Source organism: Alosa sapidissima, chromosome 5 (assembly GCF_018492685.1).
Source record: "Alosa sapidissima isolate fAloSap1 chromosome 5, fAloSap1.pri, whole genome shotgun sequence".
Taxonomy (NCBI): domain Eukaryota; kingdom Metazoa; phylum Chordata; class Actinopteri; order Clupeiformes; family Clupeidae; genus Alosa; species Alosa sapidissima.
Window position 1 is genome coordinate 870,420 of NC_055961.1, and position 17,249 is coordinate 887,668.

Below are 17,249 nucleotides of genomic sequence, written 5' to 3' on the forward strand. Positions count from 1 at the left end.
TTAGCGTTTGCAGCCATCTTGAATTTAGTCACGATAAGTTGAGCAATGAGTAAGAATGAACAGGTATGATAAGGGATCAGATTCCAAAAATAATTCAGTGGAAATGCATGAATTCAGTTTCTTCCAGTAGCAGCAACTACCACCTGCCCCTCGTCCACAGTGTCTTGATGAACATGATTGATTTCTGACTCTGCTTCAGGTCTCCCAGGAATTCAGCAGAGTGGTAGGGAAAACCTGAAACAGGAATTCAGCAGAGTGGTAGGGGAAACCTGAAACAGGAATTCTCTGAGTCTCTGGATCGTCTTTGCCCTAAACTTGTTGAAATCATCAGGTCAAAGAGATGTCTAAAGGGACAACTTCTGGATGGTCTGTTGCGCCAAACAAAGGTTTGTAAGCTGAAGTGATACTACTGATTTTGGTGTATGGATGTCTTGAATGATAGCTGTCTGCAATGTCACTCTCTAATGTTACTGTGTTAATGTCTCTAATGTCTCTGCTTTCACTGCAAACCAGACATCGGACACTGCTGACATCAGATGCCTTGTCCTGAGAGGGCTTCCAATACTCTTTGATGACAACTCATCTGATTTCTTCAAGACTTGCTTTGTAAGTAGTATCACTGAAGTATAATTCTTCAGTTGTTAGATATATAAATAAGGCCAATAATGCCATGAAGAGTGAGTTAATTTGCTGTAAGACATTTGTGGTTCATCCTAATAGGACACGAAATTACAATTTATATTATAATATAAAATGTGAAATCAGCATGCCATTCCTTATGTAATCCAGGTTTAATTTCACTTTATAATCTCAAGTCAGTACTCAAATATGTTACTGTGTGCTCTGATTTTCCTTACTACCTACAAGCCCAACATGACCACAAGGGTGGCTGGTCACAATTTTCAATCTGGACCTTTTTGTATTTCCAGTCTGAATATGTATTTGGTAAGGTCAATGTACAATGCCCAATTATGATGTAATTTGTACTTGATTAGGTTTTAAAAGTAATAACAATGTGCTGTATTTCTAATTAAATATATGTGTGTGTGTGTGTGTTATGTTTATGTCACTAATGACGAGGGCGTATACAGACACATTGGAACAGGAATCCTCTGCTTCACTGAGGAAGATATTGCACCGCATCCTCTGACTCCATCTTCTTGGAGGGGACTCCAAGTGTGTGTGAGAGTGAGAGTGACTGTGGGAGACGGGGATAAAGCAGTTGTATTGTGTACCTAGCCGTTTGCAGGCTGGTATTGTGGGGATGCTAAAAAGGAAAGTATTAACACTGACAAATCAGCTGTAAGGTGTGAATGTGAGTGAGTGTGTCTGAGTGAGTGTGGGAGATGGGGAGAGAGCAATTGTATTGTGTACCCAGGTTTTTGCAGGGTGGTATATTGTGGTGGATGTTAATGTTTATAATAATACCTCAGTGTTTGTGTGTGTGCACCTCTTCAGTGTTTGTGTGTACACCTATCCAGTGTTTGAGAGTGGTACTTTTTGACTGCCTTGTCAATGCCCATGTTCATTTTTTGCATAAAGGTGCATTTTGTGTGTGTGTGGGGTCTGGCCCATTTAGCCTTTTGCCACTTTGGGAAAGGTCTAGATCAGCTGACATTTTTATTATATATATATATATATATATATATGTGTGTGTGTGTGTGTGTGTTCTTGAAATTGTATTGATGGTGTATTCTACATCTGTGTGTGTATGTAGAATTTCTATAGAGCTTGTATTTCTATTCTCTGTGATTTTGATATTGATCAGATGTATTTTGAACTCTGAAAAAGATTGTTGAGTTGAGTAACAATTGAATAAACACTCAAGTGTTCTGAATATAAACTGTTTCTTTTACTTTCATAGCTTAAGCAGCCTAAAACACATTTAACTATAAGAAATGTCTAATGAACTTTTAATTGAATTAAAAAGACATTTTATGCTCACTTAACTAAAAGTTCAAGTTAAAATAGTAAGTATTTATAAGTTACATAAACATACATTGAAGGTACTCTTTCATCGCAAGTTTACGTTGGTGTAACATGCAAAACTAGTTTATTGTACTAAAATTCATCATGCCTTACTATTTGGCACATGTCGTACACTTGACGTAAATTTGTTCATTTATTACGGAGCCCTAGAGGGGTCATCGCAAAATGTTTTGCATGTTGAGAGAATGTGCGCTCGTTTTACTACATTGTGCGCTCGTTTTTACTAAATTGTGCTCTTGTTTAACTAAATTGTGCCCTCGTTTAACTATATTGTGCACTCGTTTTACTAAATCGTACGCTCGTTTTACTAAATTGTGCGCTCGGTTTACTAAATCGTGTGCACAATTTACTATATTGTGCTCTCGTTTTACTATAGTGTGAGCTCATTTTACTAAATTGAGGTCTCATTGTAAGCATAGTAAAACGAGGGCACAATTTATTAAACGAGTGCACTATTTACTAAAACGAGCGCACGATTTACTAAAACGAGGGCACGATTTATTAAAACGAGAGCACAATTTGTGAACATGGTTATAGAACATTGTGTGCACGATCTACTTAAACGTGGCCACAATTTGTAAAACGTGCACTCAATATTGTCTTGACACATGTAAACATGAGCACGTTATAGTATATTCGAGATCTCGATCTACTAAAACGCACCCACGAATAATTAAAACGTGGGCTCGAAGAAATTAAATCGTGTGCACAAAAACATAGTGTGGCGTCAAGGGGTATCCCCGGGAATGACGTCGGGAGGTGTGTCGCTTGTAGTGACGTAGAGGGAATCTCATTGATTGCAGTGCACCTGGTTATAGCCCCGTTAGGTAGGCTGTAGGTGGGAGAGCAGATGATTGTGTGTGTTTGTACAGGCCCCTCGCCAACATCGTCCAGCTGAATGTTTGGCGAAGTTTTGAGTGTTTGTTGAGGTCCAAGTGTATGCAGAGCTGTGGTGTTTATCGCGAACGGTGTGAGCTGGGCTACATAGCCTGAGAAGCTGAGCATCGTGAACGACACTGTTTATGTCTCTCGTTTCATAGTCCGTATCAAAGCTTACCTCGTTGTGTGCATCATTGGTGTGCGCGTGGGTTTTATGGTGAGGCCCATCGGGCGCTAGAGGGAACCTTATTGTATTGGGTGGGTATTAGGCGATACTACTAATACGCAGTAGCCTATTTGTACCAACAGTAGGTCTACGTGTTGTAATTGTTTGGGAGCTTGTCGCTGTGATGTGCTTCGATTGACTTCTAGACCTCACAGTTAAGTCAACAATCCAGGAGATAGTGGAAACCGGTCATTAGGCTACAACAGAGCCCGCGAGTAGCCTTTGTAGCCTAGTAGAATCTCCCCATTATGGGTCTCCATAGCTGGCGGTTGACACCACAGTGCCCCTGCTACAAAGAGTAGAAGTCCGCTATAAAACATGACCACCTAAAGTCTTTAATTAGCTGCTTACGGTTATCATCACATTACCAATATGAACTGTTACAGACAGCTGTAGGCCTAGTCCATGTCAAGGTAACATGAAGTTGCCACCACAGCACAGCGAGCAGTGAGAAAATGTCGGGAATTACTAAATGTGAGCACGAAATACATATTTCGAGAGCTCAATTTAGGCTACAACGGGGTCACGTTGTATTAATTCGAGGGCTTATTTAAAGGAAAACGTGCTCACAAATTATCACGACCAGAAAAAATATCACTTAAAGTGAGCTCTCCCGGGCTCCGTAATTTATTGAACAATACATAACATAAAATATTTAGGGCAACGTGTTACCTCGAAAATGTTATGTTTATTGAACAAATTAGGGTTTACAGTGTAGTGTAAACTCAAGTCCATGTGTGTGTGTGTGTGTGTATTAGATGGCACTAGTGTAAACTCAATTCTACTGTGTGTGTGTGTGTATTAGATGGCACTAGTGTAAACTCAAGTCCATGTGTGTGTGTGTGTATTAGATGGCACTAGTGTAAACTCAAGTCCATGTGTGTGTGTGTGTATTAGATGGCACTAGTGTAAACTCAAGTCCATGTGTGTGTGTGTGTGTAATACAGCAGTGTGTAATACAGATGGCGCTAGTGTAAACTCAAGTCCATGTGTGTGTGTGTGTATTAGATGGCACTAGTGTAAACTCAAGTCCGTGTGTGTGTGTGTGTAATACAGCAGTGTGTAATACAGATGGCGCTAGTGTAAACTCAAGTCCATGTGTGTGTGTGTGTATTAGATGGCACTAGTGTAAACTCAAGTCCATGTGTGTGTGTGTGTGTGTGTGTATTAGATGGCACTAGTGTAAACTCAAGTCCATGTGTGTGTGTGTGTGTATTAGATGGCACTAGTGTAAACTCAATTCTACTGTGTGTGTGTGTGTGTGTATTAGATGGCACTAGTGTAAACTCAAGTCCATGTGTGTGTGTGTGTATTAGATGGCACTAGTGTAAACTCCCAGCATTCCAGGACTCGTAGGAGAGATTTGGTGCCGGTCTCGGTTCCTTCTCAGGGAAAAAAAGTCAGGCTCACCGCACCGCTGAAAGCGAAGCTCAGGACATTTCTGAAAACATCCCAAAGTTGACTACAAACCGCTTGTTTCAGTGTTCAAATGTAAGTTCTAAGTTGACTACAAACCGCTTGTTTCAGTGTTCAAATGTAAGTTCTAAGTTTAAGCTATTATAATTCAAATACATATGCAAATACTTTACGGGACTCATATTGCTTTCCCATGGAATGAGGCATTCAGAATCAGCTGCATCCATATGAAACTGAGAGGCCTCAGGGACTTGATGGGTATTTTCCCACAGTATCGGTGACCTATATATTCATCTGGACACTCCCTCTGGAAGCTTCTGTACGGCTTGGCCAGGGGGGGCAGTGTGCAGGACACGAGCCAACGGAAACGTATCCTGTCCTGTGGCCCTGGACAGACCAGGGGAAACGCTGGCTCTGGAAGCCATGCAAAAGCAGAGCAGCTTTGACATTGTCCCAGAAATATCACTGTGATCTATTTCCTGAGAGAAACACACACACACTAACAAAGACAGGCATACACTAGTGTCTAGGTCAAAGACACACACACACATACACACACACACACACACACACACTTAGAGGAAGACAGAGGGAGGAAGGACAGAGAGAGAGAGAGAAAACAAGAGAGAGTGAGAAAGGCAGAGAGAGAACAAGAGAGAGAACAAGAGAGAGAACAAGAGAGAGAGTGAGAAAGGCAGAGAGAACAAGAGAGAGAGTGAGAAAGGCAGAGAGAGAACACACAGAGCAGACCAGGACCGCTACCCAAAAGCAACCCAGCACCCCTGCTCTGGTCAGGACCACCCACCACACCTGCAGCCCACCACACCTGCAGCCCACCACACCTGCAGCCCACCACTCCTGCAGCCCACCACACCTGCAACCCAGCACCCCTGCTCTGGAAACTCTTGAGGTTTGGTCATTTGGTATAAATCAAAATTAGATAGACATATAACCGTAATTGGAACTGGAAAATACCATGTATGGCTAAAAATGGCTATTTTAATATGGCTATTTTAAACTCACAAAAAGACATTTTTCTCGGTGTAACATACACCCCCCCTTATGAATCTCCCTATTTTACTGAAGACACATTCTCTACATTAGAAACAGAAACCAGCCTTTTCCAGGCCCAGGGAAATATTCTTATTTGAGGAGACCTCAATGCACGCACAGGCACCCTAGATGACTTTATCAATGAAGATGGCAACAACTACATTTGTAACTCACTCAATATAAAAAATAGCTCTTTCCACTCCTACAGAAAAAACTGTAACCCAATTATAAACAAACATGGCAGAGAACTCTTGCAATTTTGTCGCTGTCTTGGTCTTTATATCATCAATGGTAGGGTAAGAGGAGACACCTTTGGAAGACACACATTCTGCTCACCTCTTGGATATAGCACAGTGGACTATGTAATAACTGACATAGATCCCTTGTCAATTAGAGCATTCACTATAAAGCCACTAACCCCCCTTTCAGATCACAGCCAAATTACTGTGTTCTTAAAAACAACAGAAGTCAACACCCCTAAACCACAGCCCAGTAAGCTGTTTCCAGTCAAAAGATCATTCAGATGGACTGAAAACAGCTCAGAAGAATTCAAGAAAGCCACAGTCAGTCACGACATCCAAATTCACCTAAACTCCTTCTTAGATACTCCTTATACCCCTAGTAAGGAGGGTATCAATCAGGCTGTGGAAGATATAAACATCATATTTGAAATGACTGCAGAAAAAGACAAATTAAAAAAAGCAAGAACAAAACCAAGACTTAAGAAAGAGGACACTTGGTTTGATGCAGAATGTCAAAAAATGAGAAAAGATCTCAACTTATCTAACCAGAAAGATAGAGATCCAAATAATACATCAATTTGACTCTTATACTGTGAAGCACTAAGACAATAAAAACGCACACTCAGAGCTAAGAAAGCCCAGTATACCTGCAATCAACTGACACACTGATTGAAGAGTCAATAAAGACTAATACCTTCTGGAAAAATTGGAATCATCTGAAAAAAACAAATCATCAGGAATTAGTGATACAAGACGGAAATATATGGACCAACCACTTCCAGACACTCTTTAAAAGAGTGGAATCTGACCAAAACATAGATCAAGAAAACATCATTAAAAAACTAGAAAAATTAGAACTGTCGATCAAGAAGTATCAAAACCCACTTGACTTCCACATCAGGAGCTCTTAACCCATATTGGTAAACTAAGGCCAAAGACAGCATACGGCCCTGATGGCATCTTAAATGAAATGCTGAAATCAATGACCAAAAAATATCAATCTGCCATTCTTAAATTATTCAATATAATTCTTAGTGTGGGATACTTCCCCGATATGTGGAGTCTTGGATTAGTCACACCTATTTACAAAAGCGGGGATAAATTTGATCCCAACAACTACAGAGGTATCTGTGTAAACAGCAACCTCAGCAAGTTGTTTTGCAGCATCATTAACTCACGCCTTCTCAACTTCCTGATGAAACACAATGTGTTAAGTCGTAGCCAAATTGGGTTCCTGCCCAATCACCGCACGACTGATCATATCTATATGTTGCAAACCATAATTGAAAAACATACCCAAAATAGAAACAGTAAAAGTATTTGCCTGTTTTGTTGACTTTAAGAAGGCATTTGACTCTATTTGGCATTATGGTTTATTTAACAAATTACTGGAAAGTGGCATAGGCGGTTCAACATACGAAATTATAAAATCAATGTACTCGGGAGCTAAGTGTGGAATTAAAATAGGGTCCAAAAGAACAAAGTATGTCTCTCAGGAATGCGGAGTGAGACAGGGCTGTCCTCTAAGCCCAACACTTTTCAACCTGTACATCAATGAGCTGGCAACAATGTTGGAAAAGTCACCAACACCTGGACTCATTTTGTACGACTGTAAAGTCAAATTCCTGCTCTTTGCAGATGACCTAGTCCTTCTCTCACCAACAGACAAAGGACTCCAGGATCAATTAGACCTCCTTTAAACATTTAGCCAGACTTGGGCACTGACCGTTAACATGAAAAAAAACTAAGATATTAATCTTCCAAAAAGGCTCCAGGTACCAGGGAAAATCGCACATTTAAATTAGGATCAAATAATATTGAACATACCTTTGACTATACCTACCTTGGCCTCAGAATCAATTACAGAGGAACCTTCAACATGGCTGTAAATGACCTAAGAGACAAAGCACACATAAAACTCAGTGACCAACACTAATTCCACCATAAAGCCTTGCGCGATCAAGAGTTGAGCAAAGGAAATAGCTCCTCTCCCAACCTGCTCTTGAGCCACTCTGCTCCTCTAACACACACTGATACAGTAGGTATTCAGGACCAGATTCAAATGGAAGATACTGAAATTAAGCACATTTCTCCTATCTTAAAAGACAAATATTGCCAATATTGGCAATCCAAAGCCAAGACACAAAGCAAGATGCAATGCTACTTGACATTGGACAGAGGGTTTGTCTTAGCAGACTACCTAATAAATATAAAAGACACAAATTTAAGGAAAACACTAACCAAATATAGACTCAGTGAGCACCGACTAGCCATTAAAACCGGGAGACACAAAAAAACATGGCTCCCAAGTAATGAACGCCTATGCCAGCAGTGCAGACAGTGTTGTCGAGACAGAGCTACACTTTCTGACCGAGTGCAAGTCATTTCAGTCAGTTCGTGATCTCTACTTTCCAAAACTTGATGAGAAACACCCTGAATTTAGTTCCTTAACAAACCTAAATAAACTAGCGTACTTGCTAGGAGAGAAAAAGGACAGCTGTCTCATAGCTGCACAATATGTGTTCACCTGCCACCAGCTGAGGGACAGTGAGTGATATACACACACACACACGCACACACACACACACACACACGAGCAATCGCGCTGATGAACTCACATACAACCACATACTGTACACATGCAGGCAGTCACCATACTGCTCTCAATGAACTCTCAATAATACTATTTAATGAACCGATGTAAAACTAAGTACTATTGTTCACAAATCTCAGTGAAGTAATATGTTTATACAAATGTATATCCGTTTAAAGTATGTGTATATGTTTTGTCTCTGTAATTGTTGTTATCTCTTAACTTTAACATGTACCAATTGCTTTGGCAATACAAGTTTTTATTTGTCATGCCAATAAAGCAACTTTTGAATTTGAATTTGAGAACAAGAGAGAGAGTAGTGCTGGGCGGTATGACCAAAAATGTATATCATGGTATTTTTCAAAATTCTTACGGTTTCACAGTATATGATGGTATTTTTTTTTCATGCATAATCAGATGTTCAGCATTTTCTACAGGTTGAGAGAGGAATTGCTGCAGTACATTGAGTAAGGATGGTCTATTTTACTGTCATGATGTAGAATAACTCCACACTGAGTGGTAATGCAGTTTTGCATGGCCCAGAAAATGATGCTGTTTACAAAGAGCCACTCATGATTCTAATGAAGAATCTAATCAGAATTCAAAGACAATTGCAGTCAAAATACAAAACTTTTACTGTGCAAATTTCACAAACATTTTGTATAAAACCAATACAAAAAGTAGTGCAACTTGCAATAATTATACTTTTTTGAAAATTATACAATTTAAAATAAAACCTCTCTGCTAATATGCTTAGGCCCTACTCTGTCAAATAGGCCTATCAGAAACATGCCTTTTTGTTATTGTGTGGTTTACATGACGTTAGTGGTAGGCTAACGTTAACTTCATGTGGATGTGGATGTCTTGTTAGCCTGCCATGAGCTTCGGTTCGGTTCGCTAGGCAAAACATTAATAAAAAAGTTCGTTTTGGTGCACTGATGACAGTCAGGATCATTTCTAACTAGCCAGCTAGTATTGCTCCGTGCATGTCTATAACATGTTTTACTTGCTACCTGGATAATTTCAGTGAATATTCTTAAGGTGAGATGAATGATAAGATCATTAAACTTCACTGTGTTCGGTGGGTTGCTAACTAACGACACCTACTAGCCAGCTAGTTACAGCTGTTGAACAATCTCAATAGAATTTTCGCAACGGTAAATCCCTTTCAATGCAGTATCCCTTAACGTTTTTTCTTAACTAAAGAAACAATTTCAGGTATTCTGTGCAACACCCTTAAATAAACCCCCTATAGGAGAAATTAAGCCTTAAGGGTCAAACTTCAGGGGGAAAACTTAAGGTGTTTTGTGTTTACCCTCACTATGCCTCACATTGGCACCATGCGTGCGTGTGAAGAAAGTCCTGTCTGAAACACTGTCGCGCGGCACAGCCGTCCAAACGTTGTGTAATCAAATACACCGGTATGGCGGTATATTAGAAATTCATATCATAACGAAAATATACACCGGTTTACAGTGTGAACCGGTATACCGCCCAGCATTAAGAGAGAGTGAGAAAAGTAGAGAGAGAGAGAACAAGAGAGAGAGTGAGAAAGGCAGAGAGAGAGAGAGAACAAAAGAGAGAGAGAGAGAAAAGCAGAGAGCAAGAGAACAAGAGAGAGAGAACAAGAGGGAGAGTGAGAAAGGCAGAGAGAGAGAGAACAAGAGAGAGAGAGAGAGAGAGAGAGAGAGAGAAAGAGAACAAGAGAGAGAGACGGCTCCCAACACTGCTGTCAGGGCTCAGTCAATAGCTGGATGTGTTCGGCATCATTAGGACTCGTTCCAACACACAGGCTTCATTCAGACATTCATTTCTTTTCCAAATAGCCATTCCAAAACACAAAAACTTGACATTCAATACAAGTGGTGAGCTCCATTATGCCACCTGATGCTTACTGACTTTCCTTCAGTGTCCTGTGTGTTTTAGTAAACAAAGGAGGCTTAACAAATGTGTGCGCATGACGTCGCGCCCCTGCTGCGAGGTCAGACCAGGGCAGGTTGGGTCTCGTCTGCGTTTCTCCCCTCAGATCTCAGATCGAGCCCTCCGGCTGCCTCAGACGTGGCAGGGCGGGGGGGGGCGGGGGCGGGGCAGTGCAGGCGAGTCGTCCTGCACTCCCTGCAGCATCTGAGAAAACAGACTAATTATTAATATAGAATATAATTAAGAACTGTCATTATTGTCTACCTACCTAATAAGTAGTAGCAAGATGTTCATGAGAGACTAAATACAGTGGGGTCTGCTTGCCATGCAGATGTTCAGCAGCCTTAAGCTCAAACTCTGACGGTTACATAACAATACAACAACTGAGAGACATTGAAAAGTTGACAAACATTACAAAGAGCACTTGTACATTTCTAAAATAGGAACTTAACAGACAAAAGACCTGCATTCCAAGTCTTTTCCGTTCAAATGAAACCGGTCAGGCTTTAGGACCAGGAGGGCAACAAGGGTCGGATTTCCCAGGCAACTGGACACTGTGGGAGGGGCTAGTCCTCCATACGTGCACAACTAGAGGAACTCATCTTCACATTTCTGCCCTAACTTCCAGAATTTTCCACATCCCGGTATAAAGATCGTGGGGAAAATCATCCTGTCTGGAAGTGGATGCTCAGGAAGTCCAGGGTGTCAGAGAAGGTCTGCAAGGTAAGAGATTTGCTTTTGCTTGAAGTTGGAAAAGGCATTCCGAACTGAGGTGTGGCAGAACTGTGTGACTCTGATCTAATAGTCCATATTTCTGTTAAAAAGTTTAGAAATGCTTGTAAGTTAAGCCACAAATGCTGGTCAGTCTTAAAAGGACATATACGTGGCATCTGCTGGATAGCAGATGAGTTGCAGTGTGTAGTCATTAATGCCCTACAACAACAAAGGAAAAGAAAAACATTTTACACGGTCTTGTTAGCAGACACAGTAAAGTAAAACATTCTATTTGCATTTTTTTCAAATGTTTTTTTTTGTTTTATCATTTTGTCATTCACCTAAACCCCAAATCTTCAGTGGTAACTAGCAGGGTAAGTTCACCTAAACCCTAAACCCTCAGAGGTAACTAGCAGGGTAAGTTTGGATCATTTTGTAATTCACCTAAACCCTAAACCATCAGTGGTAACTAGCGGGGTAGGTTGTGCTCTGGGAGCAGTTAACTGCCCTGGCATCATCCTCAGCAGCATCATGTATTATTAGGCCAAATGCTGGAACCAAATCCACGATAGGACACATCAACCCCCCTCTGCTTCCTGAAGAGGACTAAGTATAGACTGATTCTCTTTTTCATTTCCAACAGAGGGAACAACTGTTTCAGCTAATCTGATTGAGCTTTTCTACAGCTTATTAGCCTGCAGGAATTTAAAAGGAATCACTGGTATGCTGTGAATTCATGTGCATCATGTGAGTTTGGTTAGTTCAGGCTTTTCACTACAGAGAGAGATCGGAGATCAGAGTTAACGGGGCATTTTGAGTAAAAGAAAAAGGACTTTGTCTATTCGTGAGAAAACACATCAAGATGTAGAAATAGTAAAACAGAGGAAACATGGCCCTCAGTACACATTCTAAATGTGTCTCTGTTGTGACGGAGAGCTGGTTGTGGCATGTCAGAGGCAGCCCTAAGCTCCGCTGCTGCAGGGGCCGTGTTTTAAACGTGTTTTAAACGTGTTTTAAATGTGTTTTAAACGTGTCAGAGGCAGCCCTAAGCTCCGCTGCTGCAGGGGCCGTGTTTTAAACGTGTTTTAAACGTGTCAGGGGCATGGCCAGCCCCTGCACTTCCATAGTTCCTCTACCACAGAGGCAGACAGTGAGGGCGGGGCTTTGTGATTGTATTACAGTGTTACAGTACAGTATCTCTTACGAGGACGCACAAAGGGCCTCAAACAACATGACCAACAAACAAAACAAACAACATTTACTAACTGGGGGACTGTTCCCACTTAGACTTTACTAACTGGGGGACTGTTCCCATTAAGACTTTACTAACTGGGTAGTGCTGCTGATGTGGCACTTATGTAACGCGCCTTAGTTACTGCTGGCCTTAGTTACTGTTGGCCTTAGTTACTGTTGGCTTGGAGTGTCTCCATCAGCTGGGCAGCTGTGTAATTACAGGGTAGGCATTCTGTAGATGATCTTGTCTCCATCAGCTGGGCAGCTGTGTAATTACAGGGCATTCTGTACATGATCTGAAATGAAACTTAAAGGACCAGTATGTAGGAAATAATGGAAAATAAACTGTAACCATTCCAAAAATGATCACCATATGTTGTCAGAGAGTAAGGAAACACGATGAATTGAAGTAATAGCTTATTTGACAACATTACTCTAACCTGTAAAACCCCGTAAAAACAATGAAAAAAAATTAGTTACGGGGCGGAATCTCTTGGAATTTTCGTTTATGTTTTGAACGATTCATTCTAGAATAGCGTATTAATAATGGGCTAGCGCGTCCTCCTATTTGGGTTGCAAAATTAGCAAAGGCCAACTGTCAACAGCTGTCAGTTGTAGCAATGAACGCCTACGAGAGGCAGGCAAATTTCCAAAATTAAAACAAGAAACAAATTAAGTGGACATCGGAGGAGCTTCCTGAGATGGTGACGTCTTCGTGAAACGAAGAATATCAAGTCTGACGCAGAGCTGGCCATATTTCTCCACAACAGGTAGCCTATGCTAAACTTCATCTGCATCGCTAACTTCAGCTAAATATGTTACGCTGGTTAGAGAGGTTTTTTTTGTTTCCACTGTTTCCGTAATGTGTAGCTGGGTCATGGTTGGAGAAACGTTAAAGCAACTGCAGGTCAACTAACGTTAGCTAAGTCTTCATTACATCTGGCAACCCAGAAGAGGCTCGCGTCTGGTAGTCTTGAGAACGTTCACCAGTGTTTTGATTTTGGCCTACAGAACGTTCGGTAACAATCCTTCAAATCGCACCTTTAAGAGAGTCCTAGGGCTGAGGGTTACTATGACAAAATAAGAATTAAAAAAGCGAAATCATACAAACAGAACCTTATAGCATACTAACAAACTGAGTGTGTTTATATACACACCATAGTTCCCATAGCAACTCCAAATATGTATCTGTTTAACTGATAAACTTTTGAACACACCATATTTGAAGTACTGATACAAATGTTTGTGTTAAACATAAATGTGCTTCGTTCTGGCCAATAAACAGACAGAATTTGGAATCGCTGTGCAAATCGCTGATAGATAAAGTATCTATCTATCTATTTGATACAGTTTACGGTCCCACCACTCGCCCACTCCCTGCACTCATGTGTGTTAAGAGTCTCCTCGTCCTGGGCCTGTTGGTCATCTTCGTCATGGCTGCTGAGAAGAAGCCCGCTGCTGTGGGGAAGAAACCAGCTGCCACCAGCGCTCAGAAGAAACCAGCTGCCACCAGCGCTCAGAAGAAGGCCCCTGCTGCTGCTGCTGCGGACAAGAAGGCCCCTGCTGCTGCCACCTCTGAGAAGAAGGCCCCTGCTGCTGCCACCTCTGAGAAGAAGGCCCCTGCTGCTGCTGCTGCTGCTGCCGACAAGAAGGATGGTGCTGAGAAGAAGAAGGAGGAGAAGCCTCTGAGTAGCCACGCCTCCATCCTGGCGGACAGCAGCGTGGGTCTGGCGTTCAGCCTGTACCAGCACATGGCCCAGGAGAAGGGTGCGGAGAACATCCTCATCTCGCCTGTGGTGGTGGCCAACTCGCTGGGCCTGGTGGCGCTCGGCGGGAAGTCCTCCACGGCCTCTCAGGTGCGGACCGTGCTCAGCAACGACCGCGTGGAGGACGAGCGGCTGCACGCCGGGCTGGCCGAACTGCTGGCGGAGGTGAGCGACGCGACGCAGCGCAACGTCACCTGGACGATCAGCAGCCGCCTCTACGGGCCCAGCTCAGTCAGCTTCACCGACGGCTTCGTCAAGGGCAGCAAGAAGCACTACAACTTCGAGCACTCCAAGATCAACTTCCGCGACAAGCGCAGCGCTGTGAACTCCATCAACGAGTGGGCAGCCAAGTCGACCGACGGAAAGCTTCCGGAAGTTACCAAGGACGTTGACAAGACGGATGGAGCCATGATCATCAATGCCATGTTCTATAAACGTAGGTTCTCTTTGGTCCTGTTCTATAAACGTAGGTTCTATTTGGTCCATCATGTTCTATAAACGTAGGTTCTCTTTGGTCGATCAATGCCATGTTCTATAAACGTAGGTTCTCTTTGGTCCATCATGTTCTATAAATGTAGGTTCTCTTAGGTCCATCACTGACTCCAGTACTCAGTGCCTATGAAGTTTGTTTTGATGAGAAATCTAAATAAATCTATTAATAATATGTTTATTATAATAATACATTACTGTTAATAGAATAGTTCTTTAACTTTTTAATTCAATGTTAAGTGTCATGACTTTATTATATGGCCATGCTGTGTGTGGTCATCTAACGTTGTCTCTGTTGCATGTTGACCCATATAAGATGTGATAATAACATGGCTGTTGACCCACAGCTCACTGGGACGAGCAGTTTCACCACAAGATGGTGGACAACCGCGGCTTCCTTGTGTCTCGCACTCTGAAACTCTCCCTTCCCATGATGCACCGCACTGGTGAGTTACACGACAACACCATCTGTTAATGTGGGGATAGGTGTTTGTTTAGGTTGTTTTTTTTTCTTGTTTGGGGCATGTATGTACACATCAGAGTGAGAGATAAACACACACACACACACACACACACACTCTCTCTCTCTCTCAGAATCCATTTCCTGAACTTTGGAGATCTGAGAGTTGGCTGATCCTCTACAGTCACTTCACAGCTCAAAGCTGTTTTCATGTAACTATATACATATATACATATATAGGTATGTATGGCTTCCACGAGGACACCGAGAACAAGCTGTTCGTCCTGAACATGCCCCTTGCCCACAAGAAGTCGTCCCTGGTGCTCATCATGCCCTACCACGTGGAGCCCCTGGATCGTCTCGAGAAGCTGCTGACCAGCAAACAACTGGACACGTGGATTAGCAAACTTGAGGACCGAGCTGTGGCAGTTTCCCTCCCCAAAACCAGCATTGAAGTCAGCCACAACCTTCAGGTAAAACCCTACCACATGCAGTCAGCCACAACCTTCAGTTAAAACCCTACCACATGCAGTCAGCCACAACCTTCAGATAAAACACACACGCAGTCAGCCACAGCCGTCAGGTAAAACACACATGCAGTCAGCCACAGCCGTCAGGTAAAACACACATGCAGTCAGCCACAACCTTCAGTTAAAACCCTACCACATGCAGTCAGCCACAACCTTCAGTTAAAACCCTACCACATGCAGTCAGCCACAGCCGTCAGGTAAAACCCTACCACATGCAGAAAATGTTTCATATACACATATAAAGTATATGAATGTTTCATATAAACATATAAAGATATAAATGTTTCATATAAACATATAAAGATATAAATGTTTCATATAAACATAAAGTATATAAATGTTTCATATAAACATATAAAGTATATAAATGTTTCATAGAAACATAAAGTGCCGGTATGTAAAAAATGTCCATACCTTCAGATTCAAGCATCACTTTAAATGCGACCTTTGACCCCGTGCAGAAACACCTCGGCGAGCTGGGCCTGAGTGATGCGGTGGACAAAACGAAGGCCGATCTGTCGCACATCTCGGGGAAGAAGGACCTGTACCTGTCCAACGTGTTCCACGCGTCGGCCATGGAGTGGGGCACCGAGGGCAACCCGCCCGACACCAGCGTCTACAACACGGACAAGCTGCGCAGCCCCAAGCTGTTCTACGCTGACCACCCCTTCATCTTCCTGGTCAAGGACACCAAGACCAACGCTATCCTCTTCATCGGCAGGATGGTCCGGCCCAAGGGAGACATCATGAGAGACGAGCTATAACCTGGGTGTGTGTGTGAGTGTGTGCGCCGGCATTTGTGTGTGTTTGTGAGCGTGTGTGAGATAGTGAGTGTTTGTGTGTGTGACAGTGTGTTCGTGTGTGTGTGTGTGTTTGTGAGCGTGTGTGTGATAGTGAGTGTTTGTGTGTGTGTGATAGTGAGTGTGTGTGTGTGTGAGCATGTGTGTGTGATAGTGAGTGTTTGTGTGTGTGTGTTTGATAGTGAGTGTTTGTGTGTGTGATAGTGAGTGTGTGTGTGTGTGTTTGTGAGCATATGTGTGTGATAGTGAGTGTGTGTGTGTGTGCGTGTGTGTGTGTGAGATAGTGTTTCTGTGTGTGTGTGTGAGATAGTGTGTGTGTGTGTGTGTGTGTGTGTGTGTGTGTGTGAGATAGTGTGTGTGTGTGTGTGTGTGTGTGTGTGTGTGTTATAAAGAGAAAAGGGAGCAGAACACTTTCACCAACACTAGTGTATGCAGGAGCAGCATCATGCTTATATTAAGTATGCTCCCCAGGGTAATGTGTGCATTCCTCTCAGCGTGCATTATATGTGCATTATATTAAGTATGCTCCCCAGGGTAATGTGTGCATTCCTCTCAGCGTGCATTATATGTGCATTATATTAAGTATGCTCCCCAGGGTAATGTGTGCATTCCTCTCAGCGTGCATTATATGTGCATTATATTACAGTTTTTTCTGAATGCTTAAACACATTTTTTGTAACTATGGCTTTTTTTGCAAAACTCTACACACAAATGGCAAAACCACTCACTGAGTTCGCAAAACTAAAAGCACAAACACTGCTTTGCACTCAGTTTGCAATTTTGTAACACACACTTTGCACAACTGTAGGCACAATGGCTATTATTTACACTATTTTGCCAACTCTCTGGCACACTTTCTCATGTGAAAACTGTTTTAGATAATTAGTTCACTTTGCAATCAGCCTAAGCACTATAAATAAGCCACAGGTAATGTAAAAT

The 17,249-nt window shown here is 42.3% G+C and overlaps 1 protein-coding gene across 3 annotated transcripts; it reads left to right on the forward strand.

Moving 5' to 3' along the window:
• The first annotated feature begins 10,889 nt into the window (after positions 1-10,889).
• serpinh1a (serpin peptidase inhibitor, clade H (heat shock protein 47), member 1a) lies at positions 10,890-16,397 on the forward strand. 3 transcript variants are annotated; one of them, XM_042092061.1, is made up of 6 exons: positions 10,896-11,043; positions 13,620-13,756; positions 13,874-14,467; positions 14,868-14,966; positions 15,221-15,453; positions 15,972-16,396. In XM_042092061.1, the coding sequence occupies exons 1-6, from the start codon at positions 11,003-11,005 to the stop codon at positions 16,272-16,274; spliced, it is 1,407 nt and encodes a 468-aa protein (XP_041947995.1). In that variant the 5' UTR covers positions 10,896-11,002; the 3' UTR covers positions 16,275-16,396. The 3 variants fall into 3 exon arrangements, with proteins under 3 accessions (XP_041947994.1, XP_041947993.1, XP_041947995.1); XM_042092060.1 differs by having other exon boundaries at positions 10,890-11,041; positions 13,616-14,467; XM_042092059.1 differs by having other exon boundaries at positions 10,895-11,043; positions 13,620-14,467; positions 15,972-16,397.
• The last annotated feature ends 852 nt before the right edge of the window (positions 16,398-17,249 follow it).

Bases quoted from the DNA above. Each gene is read 5' to 3' on its own strand.
- serpinh1a (XM_042092059.1), top strand. From the start codon at position 11,003: ATGCTCAGGAAGTCCAGGGTGTCAGAGAAGGTCTGCAAGGT. The intron at 14,967-15,220 runs GTGAGTTACACG...ATACATATATAG, and splicing joins TCCCATGATGCACCGCACTG to GTATGTATGGCTTCCACGAG. The intron at 15,454-15,971 runs GTAAAACCCTAC...GACCCCGTGCAG, and splicing joins AAGTCAGCCACAACCTTCAG to AAACACCTCGGCGAGCTGGG.